Raw genomic sequence first — 26,687 nt, 5'->3', positions numbered from 1 at the left:
GCTGGTCTTGATCTCCTGACCTCGTGATCCGCCCACCTTGGACTCCAAAAGTGCTGGGATTACAGGTGTGAGCCACCCCGCCCGGCCAAGTTGTACCTTTCACTGAAGAACTCTGCATTACAGGAGTTGACCTAAAGGCTTGAGGTTTCTACATATTGCTGGGGCAATTGGCCAAATGGATGACATGGTTCTCAGCTGAGCGTGCCTGCTGCTGCCACAAGTCTGACTCAGTGTGTCCTTTTGAGAGGGTCCCATTCTGCAAGCAGAGCCTGGCAGATCTTGTCCCACCTTTGCAAAATGTTCGATATGTCAAGCTGACCCAGATTCAGAGGTTGTTCCTCCCTGTGCTCAGGTTCAGGCTGCGAATGGCTCTTGAACTGTGGTACTCCTGAGCCCGTGTGTTCTTTGTGATTCTGGTGTTCTTCTTGGTATTGGAGCCAGAAGGGAGTCAGAGTATCTAAGTCCTTTTTCAGAATTGGCAGTGTCAGGATGTGATGCGGAAGTATCAGAGGCTGATCAGAGTTCTCTACTTCCTGCACAGCTTGTGTGGGCTGCATGATCATGACATTTGGTCCTTGGCTCACATGGACCCTGAAGGAATCCCAAGGCGCCTGGGTTGAAGGAAGAACAGGTAGAAGAGTTTGGTGCCCGCTGGAAGAATTTGAGGAAGAAAAATAATGAGAGGTGTCCGTGAGGATGAACAGGTTGACTGGATGCCACCCAACAGTTGTATGTGGTCTCTCGTTTGGGTCATCTACCAATAAATTTATGGGCTCCCTTCTGCAATTCTTGGGGTACAGAGATCTTTGTTTTTGAAACCACATCTAAGTGAGAAAAAGGGAGACATGACATCATAAGATATAAGCAATTGTAACTCTGTATCACATGCTCTGTAAAACAAAGGAGCTATTAACCTAAGGACAAATCACAGGGTGATTTTATAGAGAGAGTTGGCTCTCTGAATCCATGGGTTCTGTCTATATATTCTGATTCAACCAACCATGGATTGAAAATATTTGGAAGAAAACCCAAATAAAAAACAATGCAACAATAAAATAATACAAAGAAAAATACAGTATAACAACTATTCACATCACATTTACATTGTATTAGGTAGTACAGGTAATTTACAGAGGTTTTAAAGTACACGAGATGTGCACAGGTTATATTCAAATGTGACACCATTTTATATCAGGAACTTGAGCATCCTTGGAGTTTGGTATTCAGGGGAAGGTCCTGGAACCAATCCCTCATGGATACTAAGGGATGACTGTATATGAAATCATGTATATACATGTTTATTATTTATTTTTATTTTATTTTTCTTTTTTATGTGAATTTGAGAAAAAGAAAATCTTATACATTTTATAGGTGAAATTAACTCCAGTCCATGTGTTCATGTGTGCATATGTGTGTGTGTGTGTAATGTGTATGTTTGTATATATACATAAACACAAATACATACACTGAGGTTATAACACAGTCAGCAAGTAAGTACAGGTGAGTTGAGTCTCTAACTAGAAAGGCACGTGTTCTCGAATTCTCCCTCTAATTGCAACAATGGATCAGCAAAAAAGATCTCTTGACCAGGCTGACATTTTTTTCCTCTTCATGGATGTGTGCATAAGAATTCATAGTTTGTGTGCATGTGTATTCATCTGATTAGTGACTAACAAACACAAATAAATGTATTTGAGAGTTTGTGTCATAAACCCATGACTGTGCCTTCTAAGTCATGAGCGCTTAACATATGCTAAATCACTATCCCTATAACTTAGGTAAAAGAAAATACTCTGTGGGGGCCAATTTTGTCCCTCAACGGGAGAACATTTGACTGTGTCTGTGAATTATTTGCTTGTCACAAACAGGGGAAGAGAAGGTGGGCAGGTGCTTTACTGGTATGTAGATGGTAGAGGCCAGGAATGCTGACCAATAGTCTACCATGCACAGGGTGGTAGATGCCCCTCACAAGAAAGGATTATCTGAGCTAAAATGGCAACACTCCCAAGGTTGTGGAAAATCTAACAATGTTCTCAAAATGGGTAGTTTCTGCTAGTGATTCCAAATCTGTGCATAGCAATTTGATTTGAAAATTCTTCCTTGACAAAAATGGGACTTGCAATGCCAGACATTTACCATCCCCCATCATTGCCCCTTGATGACTTTGATAACCCAAGACAGCTTGAAGTTTTTCCGTAACACCTCCAGGGGGCAGTATCACAGGCAGGATATAGTTGGGGTCACAGACATAGAACTTACTTGAATTCTTGATTCCTGCAGGCCTGTTTGTTCAGCCAGTTTTTTCCTGGTGGCAATATCAGGGAATGGGTTCCTCTCAAAGGCTTGCACTAGTTTGTTTTTTTTTTGAGTCCATGTGATGAAGGTCTGATTTTGCCGGGCTTCTTTTGGTAAGTATTCTAAAGGAGAACATAGAAGCTGTTAGGGGAATTTTCATATTCAAACCAGAAAAACAAACCCATGAAGATAACAAACCCATGAAGATAATGCTGGCCATATTTGCTCTCTCTGAATCCCTGAGGTGGCAGAAGAGGAGGTCATTGCTCTGCTGCAGGACCAAAAAGCCCAGAGCTAGGCTAGGCCCAGTGGCTCATCCCTGTAGTCCTGCACTTTGGAAGGCCAAGGTGAGCGGATCACTTGAGGTCAGGAGTTCAAGGCTAGCCTGGCCAACTGGTGAAACCCTGTCTCTACTAAAAATACAAAAAATTAGCTGGGCATGGTGGTGCACCTCTGTAGTTCCAGCTACTTGGGAGGCTGAGGCAGGAGAATCACTTGAATCTGGGAGACAGAGGTTGCAGTGAGCTGAGATCACGCCACTGCACTTCAGGCAACAGAGTGAGACTCCGTCTCGAAACAAAATACAAAAATAAAAAAAAATAAAAAGCCCCGAGCTTGCTTGTGAAGAAACTGCCTGTCTCATTCAATTGTGGGAGGCCACTCTGCCTATGGAGTAGCCATTCTTTTGTTTATTTACTTCTCTAATAAACTTGCTTTCACCTAAAAAAAAATCGTACTCTCAATGGGACCCACTGAGCATTCCTACCTTGAGTCAGATGCTGGGACTGGTCATGCCTCTGGGTTTGATCTTTTTCTGAGAAGGATTTATAATCTAGTTTTCTCTGTTTTACTCTGTAGTTTTTAAACCAAACCTAAGTAGGAGAAGAAGATGTGATAGTCATGCAACTCAGGCTGTGTCATTCCAAATATCAATTCAATTGAACAAAACTGATTTGACTACCTGTCGCTGGAATAATACCCACAAGAGAAAGGCAATGCATTATCCTAGGAATGATGCTACTATTGGCATACGATTCAGGGTCACACATGAATCTCCCTGCAAATCAAAGGAGCCTTTCTTTCATGGTCATTTTTTGTGGCATCCAAAGTAAATTTGTTTGATTTAGGAAACCGTATGAGGTCTCTCAAAGGATTGCACTCTCTCTCTCTTCCTCCTAGCGGGACTTCAGTTTCTGAATACCTTTTCTTGACCCTCATCACTTCTTCACAGGAAATACCATTTCATAACATGCAATACATATGGAATTAATTGCAGAAAAATTTCTTTAAATAGGACAGCAGAATTAGCCATAGTAAAGAGCTAGGCTAACACTCATCCGTATTTCCTCTTAGTCATTTTTATCCCAGGGTTAACAATAGATGAGGAGACTTCTAGGGGGCCACACACCTCATTTTGTCACTCTCGTCCCTAACAAAACCAATTGAACTCTTTGCTTGTTTCCTCATTATTAGAGTCAGAATTGCAATATATTTTCTAATGATTTCTAAGTGTTATTATTTTGATAATTAGATATTCTTAAGAACATTTAGCGTCTTAATGACAACAATAAACCACTCTTATATCATAGGCATTGTGCTAAAGCTGGCGTCCTCAACCCTGTTAGGAACCAGGTCGCCCAGCAGGAGGTGAGTGGAGGGCCAGCGAGCATTACCTACCTGAGCTTCACCTCCTGTCAGATCAGCTGCTGTGTTAGATTGTCACAGGAGCACAAACCCTACTGTGAACTGTGCATTTGAGGGATCCAGGTTGTGAGCTCCTTATGAGAATCTAACTAATAGCTAATGCCTGATGATTGGTGGTGGAACAGTTTCATCCCAAAACCATTACCCACCCCTCCTTTTCTGTGAAAATACTGTCTTCCACAAAACCGGTCTCTGGTACTAAAAAAGTTGGTGAACGCTATGTTAAAAGGTTATATCTCTTCCCTAAATTAATGAATCAGAATAGTTTTAGTTAAGAAATCTTAAGTACAGATGGAAACTGGAAACAAGTGAATAAAGTATAAACAGTATGGCAGAGGCAACCTCCATCTACATCATTTCCTGAACTTGCCATTTTCACCATCATTCCAAGTGGGGCCAGTACCACAAAGCCAATTACCAGTATTCCCATAGAATGTACTTTTGTTACTGGGACTTGAGTAATCCCTGCCTCCCACATCCAGTATAGATACATGAAGAGACAAGTAAAATTCTTCTCTCCTATATCCTCTCAGACTGAGATCCTTATAGCCAATGGCTTGTTGGAGACTATACATTTGATGCAAAACCCAGAACTCATTATTTTCCTCTAAAAACACATTTTCACTTGGTCTTCATTGGTTTAAATACCATTTTCACTGATAGAATTATATTATTTACAGGGATCCCTTTTTCTTTCTTTCTCTCTTTGAGACAAAGTCTTGCTATGTTGCCCATGTTGGAGTGCAGTGGCTATTCACAGGCACGATCCCACTACTGATGAGCATGAGAGTTTTGATCTGCTTTGTTTCTGACCTGTGCTGACTCACTCTTCCTTAGGCACCCTGGCGGTCCCCAGCTCTTGGGACATCACCATATTGATGCCAAACTTAATGCAGACATCCAATTCGCCTACTGCAGACACCCAATCTGCATAACACAAGCACACTATAGCACAGAATGTCTGGGCTCAAGCGATTCTCCCACCTCAATCTCCTAAGTAGCTGGGAGTACAGGTGCACACCACCATGCCAGGAATCACAGATATCTTCTTTTTTTTGGTAGACATTGTCTCGCTCTGTCTCCCAGGCTGAAGTGTAGTGGTGCAATCATGGCTTACTGCAGCCTATACCTCCTGGGCTCAAATGATCCTTCCACCTAAGGCCCCCCGAGTAGCTCAGACTGCAGGTGTGGACCAACACACCCAGCAAATTAAAATAAATTTTTTGGAGAGATGGTGTTTTATGTTGTCCAGGCTGGTCTTGAACTCCTGGCTTCAAGTGATCTTCCAATCTCGGCCTCTGAAAGTGTTGAGATTACAGGTGTGGGTCACCTGTATATTTACATATATAAATATATATAAATACTATATATACTATAGTATTATAGTATATACTATACTGGCTCAGTCTCTGCCAATAGGTAATTAAGTCATATTTTGAGATTTAGAGAATATAGGAAATGAAATCACCATGAGAATTATGTCCTATATTTTAGTATTAGAATATAAATACTATATAATATAGTATTTATATATTATATATATACTATTTATATATTTAGTATTAGAATAATAAAATATTAGAATATTCAGATAGATTATTCATATGTAATTACAAGGAAACTCGGGTAAGAATGCATGTACATTCCCAAGTCTCAGACTATTTTTTAATTTAATGTCTCAAATGTGATTTATACACATAGTGTTTGAAATAAAACTCCATACTGAATTATTTTAAATATAATAGCTGATATAAAATGAAGCTAAGTTAAATCTCTTCAGTTATCAGAGAGATACTCTGGTTATAGTGAATTCTGTTTCTCCAGAATTATTTTTGAAGTATGCCTGATGAACAGAAAAGGGGGAGAATAGCATGAAGAATATATTTATAGGTTTAAATCTGTGGTGTAATTTAATTAATTTATTTTGAGACAGAGTCTAACTCTGTTGCCCAGATTGGAGTGCAGTGGTGCAGTCTCAGGTCAATGCAACCTCCACTCCTGGGGTCAAGCGATTTTTACGCCTCAGTGTCTGGAGTAGCTGGGACTACAGGTATGCACCACTGCCTGGCTATTTTTTTTTCTTTGTAGAGATGAGGTCTCATCATCTTACCCAAGCTGGCCTCGAACTCCTGGGTTCAATTGATCCTCCTGTCCTGGCCTCCCCATTTTGTTAATTATTATTATTATTATTATTTTGTGAGACAGAGTCTCGATCTGTCACCTAGGCTGGATTGCAGTGGTACCATCTCAGCTCACTGCAAGCTCTGTCTCCTGGGTTCGCGCCATTCTCCCACCTCAGCCTCCGAGTAGCTGGGTCGCCACCACACCTGGCTAATTTTTTGTATTTTTAGTAGAGACAGGGTTTCACTGTGTTAGCCAGGATGGTCTTGATCTCCTGACCTCGTGATCTGCCCGCCTCGGCCTCCCAAAGTGCTGGGATTACAGGTGTAAACCACCGTGCCCATCCTATTATTACTCTGTATTTTTGCTTTTTTTTTTTTAATAGCTAAAGTCATGCTAAATTGGGTACATAAACATTTAAATATATATATTAGAAAACGATAGTTAATGGCCTAAGTTTCCAAAGAGAGAACTTACACAGAAAATGTATAAAATTACCAAAAGAGGAAGCAGTAGGGAGGAGGAAAATTAATAAAAATCAATGAAAAAAGTGAAACTCATGGAACAATTGAAAAGGTGAAATAAGACACACAGGAACTGGTACTTCTAATGAAAAAGAATATATCTCAAAAAAATTCAGTAGGCTGCATTTGACAGTTCATACATTCTCCCCTCCACATAAACTGTCAACTTTAAAACTTTAGGTAGATGACCCTTGTGTGGAACTCATGGCTGCCATCTTACATTTGAAATTCAAGAGTCCAACTTCAAAGCACCCATGGCTGTTCTAACACAATTTATCAGCTAAAAACAGCTGCTGCTCTGCCAATCTGTACCTCTAATCATGTTTGTGCTATAAACTTTGACAAACTCTGAAAAATAAGCAAGGCATGTAGCAATCCCAAAGAACAGAGAAAAAGCTGATGGGAACTTACCACCTGAAGTACCGTCCAAATTCATCTTGGGTAGAAAACCTGGACTCCACGGAGATCAGCGAGTAATTGAGCAGCTCCCAAAGACACAGGCTTTATATAGGATCAGGGTGACCTGCCCCTTTCTTAAATACCTTTCAATTTAATCCCCTCATTAAATATTTAACACCTGTAGAAAGAAACTTGCAGTAACTAGATTAAGCGGAAGTACAGATTCTACTTGATGATTTTGTCTTTTTCATAATACCTTTCTAAATATGACTCTTGTTTAATTATTTCAGTTTGGCCATAGTAGTTTCCACATTATAAGAATGTTCTTACCTTACTTTGTATTTTTTGTTTTCCTCGGCTTTTCTGAAACTCGTGTCTTTTCATCATTGCGATGGTGCTGTCTATGTGTCAACTTGGCTGCTCTACACTTCCTATTTTTTCAATAAAATACGAATCTAGGCGTTGCTGTGAAGGTATTTTGTAGATGTGATTCGGTTATATAATCAGTTGGCTTTCAGTAAATGAGATTACCCTGGATAATCTGGGTAGGTTATTTTCAATCAGTTAAAGAGCAAAGCTGAGGTTGCCCTGGGGGGTGGGGGTGGTGGAAATCACATCTGGCTGGGTGTGATGACTCAAGCCTGGAAACCCAACACTTTGGGAGGCTGAGGCAGGAGGATCGCTTGAGCCCAGGAGTTAAAATTCAGTCTGGGAAACACAGGAATATCTTATTTTATTTATGTAAAAATTTTAAAAAGTTCCATAAGTGCTCAGCTGCTTCATCTGCTGTTTCAGGAGTTTCCACCTGGTTTTCCGAAGGGCCTTCCCTACAGAATTTATTCTGCCTAGCCAGCCCCTAGAATTATACAAGTGAGTTTTGTATTGCTATGGCCTGAATGTTTATGTAGCCTCAAAATTCATATGTCAAAATCTTCACCACCAAGGTAATGGTATTAGGAGGTAGGGCCTTTGGGTAGTGACTAAGTCATGAGGGTGGAGTCCTCATGAAGGGGATTAGTGTCTTCATCAAAGAGAGCAGAGAGGGGGAAGGAGAGAGGGAGATCCCTGTGATCCTTCTGCCATGTGAGGTTAGAGTGAGAAAACGACTTTCTACTAGGACGTGAGTCCTCACCGGACATCTAACCTGATTGTACTTCCCAGTCTCCAGAACTGTGAGAAATAAATTTCTGTTGTTGATAAGCTAACCAATCTATGGTATTTTGTTATAGCAGCCTGAATGGACTAAGGCATATATATGTCTTTATATGTACAATTGTGTATGTGTATAGATGTATATGTAACTATATATTTATAATATAAATACACACAGGCACACACACATATATATAGTTCACTAGTTCACTATTAGATTTGACCTCAGAACACTACTGATTGTTTCTCTGATTGAACCCTGAATGATACAGATGTTGGTGTGCCCAAAATCATATTTACTGTCACTCGTGTCCATGTGAAGAGACCACCAAACAGGCTTTGTGTGAGCAACATGGCTGTTTATTTCACCTGGGTGCAGGTGGGCTGAGTCCGAAAAGAGAGTCAGCAAAGGGTGGTGGGATTATCATTAGTTCTTATAGGTTCTGGGATAGGCGGTGGAGTTAGGAGCAATGTTTTACAGGCAGTGGGTGGATCTCACAAAGTACATTCTTAAGGGTGGGAAGAATTACAAAGAACCTTCTTAAGGGTGGGAGAGGTTACAAAGAAACTTCTTAAGGGTGGGGGAGATTACAAAGTACATTGATCAGTTAGGGTGGGGCAGAAACAAATCACAATGGTAGAATGTCATCCGTTAAGGCTATTTTCACTTCTTTTGTGGATCTTCAGTTCTTTCAGGCCATCTGGATGTATACGTGCAGGTCACAGGGGATATGATGGCTTAGCTTGGGCTCAGAGACCTGACATTTACTGCTTTCTTTTGCATTAAATGAATAGTTTCTAATATAGTATTATTTTTCTTTTTTAGAGACAAGGCCTGGATCTCTTGCTGGAGGCTCAAACTCCTGGGCTCAAGTGATCCCCCTGCCTTGGCCTCTGAAAGTGCTGGGATTATAGGCATTAGCCACTATGTCTGGTCAACATTTTCTTTTTCTTTTCTTTTTTTTTCTTTTTTCAAGATGAAATCTGGCCCTGTGACTCAGGCTGGAGTGCAGTCGCTCAGTCTCTGCCCACTGCAATCCCCATCTTCCAGGTTCAAGCGACTTTCCAGCCTCAGCCTCCTGAGTAGCTGGGATTACAAACTTGTGCCATCACACCTGGCTAATTTTTGTATTTTTAATAGAGACGGGGGTTTCACCATGATGGCCAGGCTGGTCTCGAACTCCTGGCCTCAGATGATACATCCGCTTTGGCCTCCCAAAGTGTTGGGATTACAGGCATGAGCCACCGCGCCCAGCCTGGTCAACATTTTTATTAATGATTTTTTGCTGTATAGTTTGAGTGTTTAAAAGTGCTTTTGGCCAGGCCAAGATACAGGGATTAAAGGCCTGAGCCACTGTGCCCAGCCTTTTGCAGAATTATAATAAGAATAATCTAATATGGCAGACTTCATCTTACTTCTAACCTGACAGTGCCCCACCTTTTTATCTTATTCTAACATAGAGTTCTCATAGATAACTATGAGAAATATTTAGTTTATAATTAAACATGAGGCAAGAAAAACTGAGCCCTTCCACTCCTTGCCCCCACCAATTCGGAGGTTAAAGCAACATTCATAAGACAAGGTTAAAATTATGGCCGGGACTTAAACTTTTCTAAAAAATAGGCATAGTTAACCAATAACCTGCCATCGATCAGGGTGTTTTTCTATAGGTTGTTGAGTACTCCAGAGTCACTAGCCAGGGGTTACAAAATTTATAACTTCCCCAGCTACCCCTATAAATAACATCGTGAATGTAAAAGTCAGAGAATGAGTGTGTGAGATATTTTTCAGATTTGGCACTTTAGTAGATCAAAAGCCCCTCCTGGTCTGTGAGGCCCCCTCCCACAAACTAACTCAGCTGCATGAAGACAGTTTTACATACCCCTGTGATTTCATAAATTGTTTCTCAGCACCCTGCTTGCCAAAATAGCCTAAAAAAGTCCTAGCCTCCGAATTATCAGAGAGATGGGTTTGAGAAGTTTCTCCTTGTTCTCACCTGGCTGGCCCTGTGATGATTAACCTCTTTCTTTTTTTTTTTTTTTTTTTGAGGCAGAGTCTCACTCTGTCGCCCAGGCTGGAGTGCAGTGGCGTGATCTCGGCTCGCTGCAAGCTCCGCCTCCCGGGTTCGCGCCATTCTCCTGCCTCAGCCTCCGGAGTAGCTGGGACTACAGGTGCCCGCCACTGCGCCTGGCTAATTTTTTGTATTTTTAGTAGAGACGGGGTTTCACTGTGTTAGCTAGGATGGTCTCGATCTCCTGACCTCGTGATCCGCCCACCTCGGCCTCCCAAAGTGCTGGGATTACAGGCGTGAGCCACCGCGCCCGGCCTGATTAACCTCTTTCTTTGCTGTAATACCTGTTGTTTTAAGGGCATCTGGCTTTCTGAGCAGCAGAGAAGATAAACCCAACCGGCTATTACAATTTTACCTTAATTACCTTTTTGAAGGCCCTCACATTTGAAGGTACTAGGGGTTTGGACTTCAACATATGAATCATATGAATGGGAGGATTGGGCAGAATTCAGGCCATAATAGCCCTCCAAGGGTTAAATCTTGATTTTGACCCCTGAGGTTGAGTCCCCATTTCTGTCACCTGAGGCTTCAGTGCCCATGTGACCAGGACTGGAACATGCCTTGCCGGATCCGAGACCTCATCCTTGAGGCTTCCCCACCCTGGGTTTTTAGGCACTGGAAGTCTGAGGAGGACACAAGTGAAAGTGGCTTGTTGGGGGCCCTGGGCCTTCCTGTGAGCAGTTGTCTTTGTGGAGGAAAATGGGATCTTGCTGCATGCAAGCCTGCGATGCGACCCGCTCTTAACTAAGTCCTTGCTTAGCCTGAGTCCCAGGGCCTCGGGAATCCTTTGTGCAGTGACAGGGCCTTCCTCAAACGTGTGGACGTCTTTTCACAGAGGCCCTCAGTGGCTAGGGGATGTGGGTACCCACTGGCGGGAGCCAGGACACCTGAGCCGTCTGGGAGAGGCCCAGGACCCTACCAGACAGGCCCCCTGGCCCTCAGCAGCCCCCACTGCCCCAAAAAGTCATGCTGACAAAGAGCATTGAGGTCTTTCTTGCAGACACTGGTTGTTTGAGAGGACAAATGTCTGGCAAACAAATCAAGAACAGACATAGAAAGTCCAAATATGAAACATTACAAACAGTACACTGCTACATATGCCCTAGGAATGAAAAAGTTAAGAGGATGTTGGGGTGATTTTATAATAAATTTGAAGATTTCAATGAAATGGATATATTCTTAGAAAAATTCAACTTCTCGGCTGGGTGCAGTGGCTCACACCTGTAATCCCACGACTTTGGGAGGCCAAGGGGGGTTGATCACGAAGTCAGGAGATCGAGACCATCCTGGCTAACATGGTGAAACCCCATCTCTTCTAAAAATACAAAAAAATCAGCTGGGTGTGGTGGGGGGGTGCCTGTAGTCCCAGCTACTCGGGAGGCTGAGACAGGAGAATGGCATGAACCCAGGAGGTGGAGCTTGCAGTGAGCGGAGATTGAGCCACTGCATTCCACCCTGGGTGACAGAGCAAGACTCCTTCCAAAAAAAAGAAAAAAGAAAAATTCAACATCCCCAAAACTGATCTAAAGAGAAATGCTTGTCTTGTAATTGTTTAGAGTCTTGTAATTGTATAGAGTTATAGAGTCAGTAGTCAACAATGTTTCCATGAAAATAATGTTAGAGTCAGGCAGAATCACTTTAAATTTCAAGCATTTAATAAAGGAATAAATGAAGCCAATATCACTCATGAACATAGACACCAAAATCTTAAACTACTGGCACCTCCAATCTAGAAATACATAAAAAGGGTATGTCATAAGCTAGTTGGATTTTTCTAAAATCGCAATGCTTTACAATAGTCACCACATGAACAGATTATGGAAGAAAAATACCATCATCACAACAGATGAAGAAAGACATTTAAAAACTTAAAAATTTGGAGAGATTTCAGATTTTTGAGGGAAGAAGCTAAGAACAACAGAAATAAAAGGGAACCCCTTAACCCCATATTTGGTAATATATGTTTGGAAATATACCTAATGTGAAGCTTGGCGATGTGGCAATGATGTTGTTTCTACCTCGATTTAGCATTTTACTGCATTTCTTAGCCAAGTAGTAAGGAAGAAAAATGAAAGTAGAAGGACTGGAAATAAATAAGAATACTTTTATTGGCAGACGGTGTGATTGTGTGCATACAAAATCCAGTGAATCCACAGACGCTAGTATACTTTTATTTACATTTCTGTTTATAATGCTATGTTTTGTCAACTGAAGAATGATAAGATTCATAAATATGGAAAGGAGAGCTTTATTTTTCATAAAGGATTGTAGCCTGCAGGGTGGCCGTTCTGACAGGCTGGGAAGCATAGCTCCCCAGCCAGAAACTGGAAATAGACACTTCAAGGGTCCAAAGAATAAGACAGGAATTTAAGCTGGATGGGGTGGCCAGCTTAAATGAGCTATAGAGACAATAATGCATATTTATGAAAGGAGAAACACATATATATATATGCAATTCAGCTTCATGCCTCTCTGTGATCCATGTTCAAAGATGGCGGCATCAGCACGATCCCAGGGTGGAGTGTTGTGCTCTTTGACATCCAAAGGTGAAGTAGAGGACACAAAAACCCTCACTGGGCATTCGTCATAGACTGGCCAGGATCATTCCATGGTTGGTGGTCTCTCATCAGAAGAAAAGCTCATCTGTTGTTATGCTGAAACTGCTAAAAGAAGGGAGAGCAGTCAAGCAGTTGGTCGATATAAGTGGTGGAATCTTTTGAAAGGGCTGGTTTTTTTGAGCTCTTACAGAAGAAAGCTTAATGTCAGTGAAGGAACAGGTATAACGAGCTGTGTCTGACCTCCCATCCTGTCATGGCTGAGAACTCAGTTTTTTTTTTTTTGAGACGGAGTTTCACTCTTGTCACCCAGGCTGGAGTGCAATGGCTCAATCTCGGCTCACTGCAACCTCTGCCTCTCAGGTTCAAGTGATTCTCCTGCCTAAACCTCCTGAGTAGCTGGGATTACAGGTGCCTGCCACCATGTCTGGCTAATTTTTAGTAGAGACGGGGTTTCGCCACGTTGTGCAGGCTGGTCTTGAACTCCTGACCCCAGGTGATCCACCTGCCTTGGCCTCCCAAAGCACTGGGATTACAGGCGGGAGCCACCACGCCTGGCCGAGAACCCAGTTTTCTAGGTTAACTCTTGGGTCCCCTTGGTCAAGATGTGGTCTGTTCAGTAGGTTGGGCCCTTAGAATTTTATTTTTATTTCGCAGTTTCATAACAGAGGAGAAAAGCTATTCTTTCTTTTTTATCTTGTCCAAATTAAACTTTCAGTAATTTAAAGAATATCAATATCTACATTTTTAGAAATTTTTACTATGTGTGTATGCATATATTTATGTGTATTCCAGATTTACAAGACCTAGCTTTACCTTGTTTCATTTTGATAATTCTTGTACTATACTATTAATTAGGCAACTCACTTTAAAATTAAACATTGTGTCTCTGGTAAGGACTAGTTAATTCCATGGCCCAGAGATAGACAAGGGCAAACTGTTCACTTCTGTATCCCCTCTGTTCTCAAGTGGGTAATTGTGACGATACGGTTACTAAGGGTAGACGGTAAAGACTGGTTAAGTCCAGAACCCAGGCTGATGGGAAATGCCCCCTTCAGGATAATAGAAGAAAGGGGGGATGCCTTCTTTTTTATTTTTTCCTTTTTTCCTCCTCTGTTCTGTCTTCCCAGATGGGTAGTCATGTCTTCATATCACAGGACATGCCCCTTGGATGCATCCCCTAAAAGTGGGAAAAATTTAATTTCTCCAAAACTTAAACTATTTGACTTATAAATGAACTAGGAGAAAATTTCCAGTCAGTCTTGGAACCCAGTGCCCCTGTGCAAGAGGTCCTCAGATTAGCCTCTTCAGTCTTTCATAACTGAGGGCAGAACAGGAAGGACAGGGCTTAGCCTGCTGGGTAGGGCAAATGGCATCCTTTCCCCTCAAATAAAAGATCCATACCCCTTTTTATTATTTAAGGGACCAATTACCATTCTCCCACTGGTCCTTGGTAATGTCAAAATACCTCACACCTCTTTGGGGCAAAAATATAATCTCCAAGATCAATGCTCACTGAATATTTACCTGTCCTCTGAATTCATCTTTCTCTCTAATAGCCTTATTTCTCCCAGGAAAGCTACCTAAATCATTAACCAATAGCTTCAACCTAGACAGTCCTACCTCAGAGGTTTAGAAATATCCCACACTTACTCAGAAAAGTCCTAGCAAAAAATCTAACTGAGCAATCTCTTGAGGGGGGATAACTTTTTTTTTCATTCAATTGTCACTTTATTGAAAGACGGTAGAATTACAAATTTAAACTATAACCTGGTAATTTTTAGTTAGGCAGCAAGTTTTAATAAAGGCAAATTGCTTATTCAGAAGTGATCATGGAACAACTCAGATGCAGAGTAAGAAGGATGAGAAACATCTGACTGGCCGATAGATTTTATTCTCTCACTGTATGAAATAAACTTTTCATTTTTAGGAGAGGTAAACTATAACTTCAGTAGACACCAATACAGAAATATTTTGTCACATAGTTTCCATTTAGTCAGTCAACTGTTTCTAGCTGTCTCAACTGGGATAGATACATTTACATAACTGGCTGTGCATGAGCCTTCTTTGCCAGCAGCTTTAGATCTGTAATGCACTTGGTAATTGTCTCCTTTTCCTGCTGTGCAGAGATGCTCTGCACCGCGTGCTTCTCCACCCAATTTATAATGTGCTTGTTCCTTTTGACACATCATGTTCTGCACAGATATATGATAGTCCAGGCAATTCTTTTTTTTTTTTTTTTTTTTAAAGACAGTCTTGCTCTGTCGCCTAGGCTGGAGTGCAGTGGCGTGATCTCAGCTCACTGCAAGCTCCACCTCCCAGGTACACGCCATTCTCCTGCCTCAGCCTCCCCAGTAGCTGGGACTACAGGTGCCTACCACCAAGCCCCGCTAATTTTTTTTTGTATTTTTAGTAGAGACGGGGTTTCACCATGTTAGCCAGCATGGTCTCTATCTCCTAATCTTGTGATCAGCCCACCTCGGCCTCCCAAAGTGCTGGGATTACAGACATGAGCCACCATGCCTGGCCCCAGGCAATTCTTTACTTCCTTGTACACTCTATACAGTCGTTCCCAGTAAGTAACCTCCAAAGCCATAGGAATGTGATTCCTCTGCACATCAAAAAGGTAATGGCAGGACCTGATGTGACTTCTCCAAATCAGTTGTATCCTGGATTTGTTTGATGGGAGCCTGCTTTACCTCTTCTAGTTGGGCAAGTTTTTGCTCATTGAGTTTATCAGCAAATTCTGCAATACAGGCACAATATTTTTTAATTGCATAGACAAGTAACCCTACTACTGATATGGTAGAAAAGGTCTCTGTGGTAATCACTTATATTTCTTTGGATAAAGCATACAAGATAAGCCCAATTCCAAGCACATAGGGTCCTGTTACACCAGTTTTAGGATAAAGAAACTGGAAGAATTCCTCAGGGATCAGTCCAAGATGAACTTTTCCTTGATATTCAGGAAGAGGTGGTAGAAGGGCAAGGTGTGGCTGCCCTGGGGCTGCCCTGTCTGAAAGGTTCTTGTTGCCTGCAATACCCCTGGACCTAGGAAGGCTGCATTCTTCAGAGAGACGGCCACTGTGGCAGCAGCATTGTCAGTGAAGGTCCAGGCAGCAATTTTAGCAATCCCCCCCATGAGAGGGAGCATAACTTCTGCCGTATGCAGATAACTTCTTTATCTGTGCCCCCTTCACAGGACTCCAGGGTCACTAGGGCTCATCAGGGAAAGGGAACCCAGAAGCCTGGCATGCTGGCAAAAGTGTAAAAATTTTTACCAGTCAGACTTCAGGCCTCTCTCTCTCTGTGCAAACCATTTGTAGGAATGGTAAAAATCACTGTATTCTCTGCCTCTCCATGAATGACTTCTGACTTCCCTTCTTGAATTTTCCTTTCTCTGAGCTACCTGTGGAGGCTTTAAATGTTTTAAAAACTGCTTGCCACCTCCTTAAAAGTACCTCATATGCTCATGGTTAAGTCATAACCTTAGTTAAGATTTGTTTCACCTGTGAGGTTACTTTTGGTAATGTTCAAAGGCCAGAAACATTGTTCGTTTGGCCTGGATAAAGTAGGGTAATAAGAGATGTAAAATGATTTTTTTAAGAGCGCTATGGTTAAAAGTCAGCTTAATTAAAAGCAGATAGCCAAGCAGATACATATATTAACAGCTGAAATGTTTATGAATATCAAGTGGAATGAGAGTTAACTGAATGCACTGAACTAACAGAAGAGTGAAGTAATCTTTTTGACTTTTTGCAAAATCCTTTGTTTTTCAGAGCCAAGAAGACTTTTCTTTTGAGCTATTTACAGCTTTTCACAATTGAGTGTACTCCTGTGAACAAAATTTGGAGCACATTTGTTTCTCTCTACCTGATTTCTCCAGAATTTGGAAACTATATGTGAGTATTCTTAATGTGTGGCAATATAGTTATTTGCATAAATGCAATTAGAATGTTTTCTTTTGCAACAGGACACCATTGGAGAAATTGGATGTTTTACCAGGACTTTGACTGGAATGGCATGCTTTCCTTTAAGGAAATCAAGCTTGACTTATAGGGCCAATAAAGTTCCTTGGGGAGACTGGCCTCATACCTTGTCTACAGAGTCCCTGTATGGGGACCTAACCTGTGGTGAGTAAAGAATGTCACTGTCTAACAGGCCCAGGTACTCCAAGTTATCTAGAGACCTCAAGAGGAGAGAAATCTACCCTTCTCATAGGTATTTGAGGGTACAAACCCATGGCTGTGCTTGGCTTTTAAAATGTCTTATCTGAGATTTCTTATGGAACAGAGTTCCATCAAAGCCAATTTTAAAAGCCTATGTAAAAATAATTATCCTTGCCGCATTTTATGCAATCAGGCCAAATATGATAAGACTAACGTTTATTTTACAAACAAATCATTCCTATCATGATTTTAATAAAAAGGAGGACTGTAAAGAGAAAAACTATGTGTCACAATTTATGGTACACCTACTATTACTTTCTAATGTCATCAGTTCTAAGCTTTTGTCTGCATTGTAGCCTAACCTTGCTTATTTCTGTGAACCAACCGGTGATCTCTCACTGCAGCTCAGAAGAAACAAAAGAGATGGGTAACTTAAAAATCTGGACCAATATTCTAGTTCTGGGCACATTGAAATAAGTTGGCAGCCCAAGTCTTAGCAGGCATGACCATGGCTACCAGTTACCTGGGCATCTTGGCAGCCTTAATTTTTTGGAGCCGTCCTCATTCCCTTATTTTGCTTTGGTCTATTTCTTCTAAATCTAGTAACACGATCTGTTTCCTGTTGCCTTCAGGCCATCAAGCTCCAGATGATCCTCAGTGTGGGATACTGTCCTCTCAATATTCAAGAGGCACCCCTCTACAGGGGACCCCTAGACTGCCCATTAGTGGGACAGGAAGGCAAACTCCTGCCCCTGTCTCCCTTGGACCTTGCTAGATACTACTTTTGCCAACCCATGGAGTCACCCTTCTACCCTGACAGCTAGCAAGAGGCCAAGACCTGCAGAACCACCACAGCCCTTTTGTCAGCGGGAAGCAGTTAAAGAAGACTGACCTTCGTCTAATTTCTTTCAAAGATTTGAGGTCTTGGGCTCTTGAGGGGGAAAATTTTACAGGTAGTTAGACAGGCATGAGCCAGGCAGGAGAGGGCTCTCCCCCACCCCCTAGGAAAGTCGAGTGATGGTTCAACAAGTTTCACATTGCCTCTGTAAAGGCGATAAACTGGCCACCAGGGCCAGGGAGAGGCCATTTTCTGATGGTCCATACCTGTTACACTGAAGTGTTAATTGAATGCAGATGCCAGGGAGCAGCAAATTCTGGGGCATGTGCATCAAGAGACAAAATGGTAGAATATGTCCTGAGGGAACTCCACCAGAAAGGGGAAGAAAAGCCTCAGATGGGTACACATACAACTTCCTAAACACACTTTGTGTGCTTATTTTTCAAGCACTGCACATGTGGGCAGACTGCCCTAAAAGAAGAATCATGGAAAAGGGGTCACCCTATAAAGTCCTAAAATCGAGGTTAAAGACCACACTTGACCTTCATGTCCCAACTTAGGTTTCTTCCAAACTTACTTTCCTTTCTTTCCTGTTCTAAAGTCCTTTTAAATAAAAATCTACTCCTGCTCTGGAAAAAAGAATGAAACATTGTGCCTCATAAATCTCACATGTATCTATAGATCTAGTTCATTCTTATTAACTGTGCTAGCTTATTACTTTATACTTTATTTTGATTCTTCATCAGTCAACTTGAAATCCTGTGTTTCTATGGCTGTGTATTCTTTGGAACACTTGGAAGAATTTCTATGTAGGACACATCTAATAGAGAATTGGTGGGAAATTTCAGCTTTTAACGCAAGTTGCCTAATTCATATTATAATACATGCTTTGACAAAACTCTGGAATCTTTGAGAAATAATTCTACATGTCAAAGACCAAAACTATTAAAAAGACCTGGAAGTTCAAAGACACTTGATCTTTTCTAAAAAATCAGGTCAGCACCTGACATTCAGAGACTCACCTGGGTACTTCAGATCTTTGTTGGCCTTGGTGTCACATCCCTAGATGATTTGGTCACAAACTCTGGATTCCTGGGCAGCAGCTGTCAGCTAAGAGGGCTGGTGGGGGTTGCTTCAGCACAGCAACTTCCTGAGGCTTTTCAGAGTCCTCTTGTACAGTTTTGTTTTCTTCCTTTTTCTAGAGACAAGGTCTTGCCATGGTGCCCAGGCTGGTCTTGAATCCCTGGGTTCAGAGAGGTCTTCCTTCCCTGGCTTCCCAAAGTGCTAGGATTACAGGTGTGAGCCATTGTGCTTGGCTTTATGTACTGTGTCTTTAAATGCCTTTCAATTAAAAGCTCTTGCCTTTATATTGGGCTGCTTTTGAGATGTACAAAGGCCGGGTTGATGTTGCCGCAGCTCCCTTCACAGGCAGAGCTTCTTCGGTGGAGCTGGCTGCTGAGAAGATACAGCTGGGTTGTGGTAGGCCACATCCTGGAGATACTGCTCTGGTCCATGGAGGAGAGAGCTTTGCAAGAGTAGCCTTTAGAACCCCCCTATCCAATTGTCACTGCTGTGGGACTTCGTGGTTACTCTGTTCTTGTTGGCTATATTGCCTCTGAGGTGAACAATGCCTGAAGCAGGGTCTGGGCAAGAGCCTCCTTCTGAAGGCAAAATGTTGTTAGACTTTGCATGATGTGGTTTGAGCGATACTCCTGCAATCTTTGTGCTTGCTAGTTTTTCAATCCATATTATATGGAGTCAGACTTTTCAAGGCCACCGTAAACTATATGGTCAGGAGCTATAACACATGTGGACACTGTAGACAGTTTTCGTTTTCTTCTTCTTTTTTATTTTATCTTTCACAGACAGGGTCTCACTCTGTCACCCAGGCTGGAGTGTAGTGGAAAGATCACGGCTCACTGCAGCCTCCACCTCCCAGGCTCAAGTGATCTTTTCACTTCAGCCTCTGAAGTAGCTTGGACCATAGGCAGAAGCCATTATGCCTAGCTAAATTTTTTTTTTTAGTTTTATTTTTTTGTTTAGTTTTGTTTGGAGAGATGGGATCTTCCAATATTGCCCTGGCTGGCGTCGAACTGCTGGGCTCAAGTGATCCTCCTGCCTCAACCTCTTGAGTAGCTGGGACCACAGGAACACACCATCATGCCCAGCTAATTTTTTAAAAAAGTTTTTTATAGAGACAGGGACTCACCATGTTGCCCAGGCTTTTCTTGAACTCCTGGGCTCAAAGAACCTCACCTGGCTTTTTTTTTTTTCTCTTATTAATGTGGAGGCTTCTGGTAAGGGCTCTGCCTTGCGCTACTGTGTGGGTGACTGTGGTTCTCTGACACTTAGCAGTACTTTGCAGAGCTGCATCCTAGGTTCCCTGCTGCAGACACTTGCCTATTCCTCACCTTAAAGTTGCTGCAGTTGGGCCCTGAGTTGCTCTGAAGCCCCTTTCTGCATATCTTGCCCCAGACGCAGCAGGGGTGAGTCGGCAGCTATTTGGGGAGGCACGTGCTGCAGTTGAGAGCACAACGGCTTTCCATTATTCTGAGGCAGTTGACTCTGCAGCTGTGACTGAGCCGAGGGCCACTGCTTCCCTAGATCCCAAGGACCCGAGTCCATCGGCAGCCGTTCCTGGACCATCATCCCCTCTAAGTAATTCTGAGGCTGTTGGTGCTGCTGCGGGTGATACTGCCAATCATTCTGCTGCTGTTCTCGCAGCAGTGAGAGAGAGAATGAGCAATGACAATGGTCTTTCTTCACCCCATATGCGCCTTGAGCATAATCCAAAAGGAAGGGACTTGCATGCTGGCTTTCCCTGGTTTCAGTCCTTTCTCCATGAAAATATGGCACAGAAGATGGAGGAGGATGAAGGTATACTGCAGAGTTGTAGCTGAGAAAACGATAGTCAGTAGAATGCCCACTTCCTGTGTCACCTCCATACTCCAAAGCACAGCGTGGTTGCTTTCCAGTGCCTGTGACCAGATGGGAGCTCTGGGAGGCCACCTGTTGACTGGGAATCCCCGGTTTCTCCAGATAAGAGCACTGGGGGCCCACCTGTTGACTGAGCATCTCTTGGTTCTCCAAAGAGAAGCAATTGTAGCCCATCTGTTGACTGGGAATCTTCTGTTTCTCCAGAAGGGAGCAGCCAGCTCTACTCATCAAAACCCTCTGGGCTCCAGAGAAGCTCTGCTCTGTGGTATAGTTGGGAGCTGCAGCCTGGGCCTCCTGGCAGCTTAAAAATGGATAGGCTTGGACTGGAAAATAATGCTTTTTCTGAAGAACAAATATTCTGTGTCTTTCTGCAGGTGGAAGTCTGGCTCTTTTATTTTGGAACCAATTCTAGAGAGAAAAGATAATATTATTTTATTAACTCTACTTATCTGAATATATTCTTATATGCATTCCTTAATGTAGGAGGATTTTTTCTATTTAAGCCTCTTCCAAACAGAATCCCTGACTTGCCTGCTGACATTAAAGCATATAAATAATAAAGGCAATCTATCCTAGGAGGCACATGCGGTAACACAGGTCATGCACTGTGCATTTCTAGAACCATAACCTCCTTCACTGGAGACAGTGACACCATGGTTTACATGTAAACCGTGGCTTTCCAGAATCTCTTCCCAACCTGTTTGTGACCCATATGCAACGTTGTGCTTGTTCACTAAGAAACCCACTCTGTGCTACAGAAGAGGCTCCCAGCTGTCCCACCTAGTCGTGCATTGTTCACACAACCCTGCTACTTTACTCATACTCTCCCGGTAAGGAGAATTAGTGGTGTATTTTCTGACATCCACATTTGTGTTCCTTTTCTTCACTTTTTCTTTTTTTTTTAGAGACAGAGTTTTGCTCTTGTTGCCCAGGCTGGAGTGCAGTGGTACAATCTCGGCTCACTGCAACCTCCACCTCCTGAGATCAACTGATTCTCCTACCTCAGACTCCGAGTAGCTGGGATTACAGGTGCATCACCATGCCTGGCTAATTTTTTTGTTTTTTAGTAGAGATGGGGTTTCGCCATGTTGGCCAGGCTGGCGCTGAACTCCTGACTCGGGTGATCTGCCCGCCTCAGCCTCCCAAAGTGCTGGGATTACTTGTATTTTACAAAAAATACAAGTGCTGGCATGAGCCACTGCACCTGGCCCACTTTTCTGTTTCTTATATGCACATAATTCTTACATGCATTGGTTCACAGGTTACAACCAAAGAGTACAATTGTTTGAATAACTTCCTGAGCATATATTTGTTGTACGACTCTGAGGGAAAAAAAAGAAACCATTTTTCCTCTGCTCTCATACCACAACAATCAACAGGGAAAGCCTTGTGTGAGCAAATGTGTTTTTCTACACACCAGGGCAACAGTTCTGCAGTGCACACAAGCTGGGTGTCCTTCAGTTCAATTCTGACACTACGTACCTGGAAATACTGTCAGATCCCACAGGTCGAGGGCTCAGTCCTGCAAGACTGCCCCTCCTTCAGATGCCAGTTGCAAGTCTGGGCTTCTGAAACTTTTGAGTGACTGGCTTCAGGTCAGGGCTACTGTTGACCTCCTCTCTGGGTTTGATTAACTTGCCAGTGTGGCTTACAGAACTAAGTGAAACACTTAGGTTTACCAGTTGATTAGAAAGGATATTACAAAGGATATAGATGAGGGGAGCATAGGGTGAGATATAGGGCAAGGGATGCGGAGCTTTCCTGCCTTCCCTGGATAAGCCACCTCCAGGAACTTCCACATGTTCAACTATCTGGACCCTCTTCAAACTCAGTCCTTTTTTTTTTTTTTTTTCCTGGAGGCTTTATTGTATAGTCATGATTGATTAAGCCATTGGCTATTGGTGATCAATTTAACCTTCAGCTCCATCTCCTCTCCAGAAGTTGGAGGATGGGGTTGAAAGTCCCAATTTTCTAATCCTGCCTGGATCTTTTCAACCCTCATTCTGAAGCTACTAGGGGCTACCACCCATCAGTCAGCTCACTAGCAGACAACTCTCAGATTTAAATCTTAGCTAAGTGCTCTCCCAGCCCTTCAGAACTGCATATTCAAACTTTCACTTAGCGTTTCCACTTGGATGTTTATCTGACATATGAAACTTCATGTGTCCAAAATGTAAATTTTGATTTCTCTGACACACCTGCTCCTCCCTAGGTCCCCTCCTTAGTAAAAGGCAACTCTCATCTTCCATAGACTTAAGTCAAACGTCCAAGTAACCTTTGAGTCCACCTTATCTTTCACAGCATATCCCACACATGGTAAACTTTGTCAGCTTCATCTCAAACATCTACAGTCTCATTAGTCCCATCCACCTGCACAGCTAGCAAGCTGGCCCAAACCACCGTCACCACCAGTAACCAAGGCAGCATCAACTCATCCACTGCTTCCAAATTTGCCTTGCTGCAGTCTGGTTTTCACAATACATACCCACTGTATTTTCACAAGTACATGATACTATTTCTTATGCAATGAAATGCTATATACTGCTTAATTCTTTATATTTTTCATATTGTTGTGTGCGTGTGTACAATTTTCTCTGAAATTGGTTATGGATACCAATGTCTGAGAATGTCTCAGGCCCTCATACCTATGAAATGGTGTGGCATTTGCATATATACTATGCATGTTCTCTCATATGCTTTAAACCATCTCTAGATGACATACAATACCTGATACTTAATATAACACAAATGCTACATAAATATTTCTTATTCTGTATTGTTTTAAAATTTGTATCTTTTTAAAATTTTTGTACTGTTATTTGTGCTTCCCCGCCAACCCTGACCTCCCCTTGTTTTTGAAACAGAGTCTCACTTTGTCACACAGGCTGGAATGCAGTGATGTGATCAGGGCTGGAAGGGAGAGCTACAGCACCCATCCGATTTTCATTTTTTAACTTTCCAAATCTGCATGTGGACCCAGTGGATACGGAGGATTAACTGTATATACATATATATTTTAATTACTCTCTCCAATTTCTTTGAATTCTGTACCTTCCTATCCAATCCCCTGCATTCTACCTCCATCTGTACTCATTGCCCTTTAATGTTATAGGAAACAGCTGGATGTGGTGACCCATGCTTGTAATCCCAGGACTTTGGGACTGCTGAGGCGGGTGAATCTCTTGATCCCAGGAGTTCATGATCAGTCTGGGCAACATGGTAAGACCCCATTTTTTACAAAAAATACGAAGCCCAGCAGGGTGGTGTGCTCCTGTAGTCCCAGCTACTCAGCGGACTAAGGTGGGGAATCATCTGAGCCCGGAAAGTGGAGGCTGCAGTGAGCTGTGATTGTGCCACTGTAAATGCGCCTGGGTGACAGGAGTGAGACCCTGTTTCAATTAAAAAAAAAAAAAAAACTTGAACTTACATCTATTACATTCACTGGACATTCAAATTTGTTGGCCAGTGTTTTCCTAGTTGTGTAATCGGGATAACAGTTTTCTCCAAATATTTCCTTAAGTTCCTGCAATAATTCTTCAGAAAATTTATGTCGGTGTTTTGTTTTTCTTTCTTTGTTTGTTTGTCTTTCTTCATTATGATGATTCTCTTTGGCTGGGAAACCTGACAAAAGTATCAACAGAGAGAACATTGGAGAATATTGGTAATTACCAGACCAAAGAAGAGTTCCAGACAGTGTTAGCACCATTGATCCCCTCCCCTTCCCAAGGTGAAATCCAGGCATGACCTCATAGCTACTTACAGTAATAAAATTACAAATGAAAGCAGGAATTGGCTAACTCTAGGCCTATGGGCCAGATCCAGCCAGTTGCCTGATTTTGTAAACAGAGTTTTATCGAAACACCAGTCACATTCATTCACTTACGTATTGTCTATGGCTGTTTTCAAGCCACAGTAGCAGAGTTAGTTGAGGCTCAAATGTGTCTAGGGTCCACACAGCCTAACATATTTACTATCTGGATTCGAGAATTTATCTTTAAAATTGGAACTAATTGCAGAAGAATATTTTCTTATTTCATCACTGTAATGTATAAGAGGAAAAACTCATCTATACTGATGGAAAGGCAGGATATGGGCTACTGAGGGAACGGAGTCGGAGCCTGAAAGGAAGCGAAGGAAGGCCTCTGGGTGCCACTAGGTTCTCTTTATCTGAGTGCTCTCTGAGTTCCATAAGTGTAGTTGGTTTGTGAACATTCATTAAATTAAACATGTATAAATATTCGCTATTTTTAGCATGCACACTATATTTCAATTAAATCCTTCTTTTTAAATTTATTTTTGAGACAGAGTCTTCCTCTGTCGCCTAGGCTGGAGTGCAGTGGCGTGGTCTCAGCTCACTGCAACCTCCGCCTATTGGGTTCAAGCGATTCTTACACCTCAGCCTTTGGAGTAGCTGATACTACACGTATGCACCACCACCGTGCCTTCCTAATTTTTTTTTAATTTTTGAGATGGAGACTCGCTCTGTCGCCCAGGCTGGAGTGCAATGGCGCCATCTCAGCTCACTGCAAGCTCCACCTCCCCAGTTCACGCCATTCTCCTGCCTCAGCCTCCCTAGTAGCTGGGACCACAGGCACCCGCCACCACGCCCGACTCATTTTTTGTATTTTTAGTACAGACGGGGTTTCACCGTGTTCGCCAGGAGGGTCTCAATATCCTGACCTCATGAGCCACCCGCCTCGGCCTCACAAAGTGCTGGGAATTACAGGAGTGAGCCACCGCGCCCGCCCGGCCTTTTTTTTTTTTTTTTTTTTTTCTGTAGTGACAGTACTTTGCTATGCTGCCTAGGGTGGTTTCAAACTCCTGAATTCAATTGATTCCCCTGCTTTGGCTTCCTTGTTTTATTAATTGTTACTCTGCATTTTTACTTTAGGCATACAACCAAAGTCATACTAAATTGGATAAACACTTAAATGTACATATTAGAAAATTATAATCAATCACCTAAGTTTCCAAAGAGAGAATTTACTGAAAATGTACAAAATTACCAAAAGAGGAAGCAGTAGGGAGGAGGAAAATTAATGAAAGAGGTAAAACTCATGAGGCAATTGAGAAGGTTAAGAAAGACAAGAACTGGTACTTTGTAATAGAAAGTAATACATCTTAATAAAATTCTGTAGGATGCATTAAGTAGTTCATGTATTCTTTTCTCCACTTAAAGTGGAGACATTAAAATTTTAGGTAGACATCACTTGTAGGGGACTCACGGCTGCCATTTTACATTTGAATTTCCAGAGTCCAACTTCAAAGTACCCATGGCTGTTCTAACAATTTATCAGCGAAAAACAGCTGCTGCTCCAACAATCTGTACCTCTAACCGTGTTTGTGCTTTAAACTTTGACTTGAAAAAAAGCAAGGAGGCCGGGCGCGGTGGCTCAAGCCTGTAATCCCAGCACTTTGGGAGGCCGAGACGGGCGGATCACGAGGTCAGGAGATGGAGACCATCCTGGCTAACACGGCGAAACCCCGTCTCTACTAAAAAAAAATACAAAAAACTAGCCGGGCGAGGTGGCGGCGCCTGTAGTCCCAGCTACTCGGGAGGCTGAGGCAGGAGAATGGCGTAAACCCGGGAGGTGGAGCTTGCAGTGAGCTGAGATCCGGCCACTGCACTCCAGCCTGGGCGACCGAGGGAGACTCCGAGACTCCGTCTCAAAAAAAAAAAAAAAAAAAAAAAAAGCAAGGCATGTAGCATTACCAAAGAACGGAGGAAAAAGCTGATGGGAACTTACCACCTGAAGTGCCATCCGAATTCATCTTGGGTAGAAGACCTGGACTCCACGGAGATCAGAGAGTAACTGAGCAGCTCCCAAGACACAGGCTTTATGTAGGGTCAAGGTGACCCACCCTTTTCTTAAATACCTTTCAATTTAATCCCCTCATTAAATATTTAACACCTGTAGAAA

At 42.5% G+C, this 26,687-nt stretch overlaps 1 protein-coding gene across 3 annotated transcripts; it reads right to left on the bottom strand.

Annotated features, from left to right (window-relative positions):
- Window positions 1-191: 191 nt before the first annotated feature.
- DUXB (double homeobox B) lies at window positions 192-26,687 on the bottom strand. Of its 3 annotated transcripts, XM_030924275.1 has the most exons (4): window positions 26,514-26,687; window positions 3,062-3,167; window positions 2,260-2,417; window positions 192-824 (listed from the first exon to the last, which is right to left on the bottom strand). In XM_030924275.1, the coding sequence occupies exons 1-4, from the start codon at window positions 26,526-26,528 to the stop codon at window positions 228-230; spliced, it is 876 nt and encodes a 291-aa protein (XP_030780135.1). In that variant the 5' UTR covers window positions 26,529-26,687; the 3' UTR covers window positions 192-227. The 3 variants fall into 3 exon arrangements, with proteins under 3 accessions (XP_030780135.1, XP_030780136.1, XP_030780137.1); XM_030924276.1 differs by lacking the exon at window positions 3,062-3,167; XM_030924277.1 differs by lacking the exons at window positions 3,062-3,167; window positions 26,514-26,687 and adding an exon at window positions 7,056-7,080 and having other exon boundaries at window positions 228-824.

This window comes from Rhinopithecus roxellana, chromosome 20 (assembly GCF_007565055.1).
Source record: "Rhinopithecus roxellana isolate Shanxi Qingling chromosome 20, ASM756505v1, whole genome shotgun sequence".
Lineage (NCBI taxonomy): Eukaryota > Metazoa > Chordata > Mammalia > Primates > Cercopithecidae > Rhinopithecus > Rhinopithecus roxellana.
This window is presented reverse-complemented; position numbering and strand designations above follow the sequence as displayed.

Coding starts and splice junctions, on each gene's coding strand:
- DUXB (XM_030924275.1), bottom strand. Junction 2,418..3,061: donor GTCCCAGCATCTGACTCAAG/GTAGGAATGCTC, acceptor GTTCTCCTTTAG/AATACTTACCAAAAGAAGCC. Junction 825..2,259: donor TGCAGGAATCAAGAATTCAA/GTAAGTTCTATG, acceptor TTTCTCACTTAG/ATGTGGTTTCAAAAACAAAG.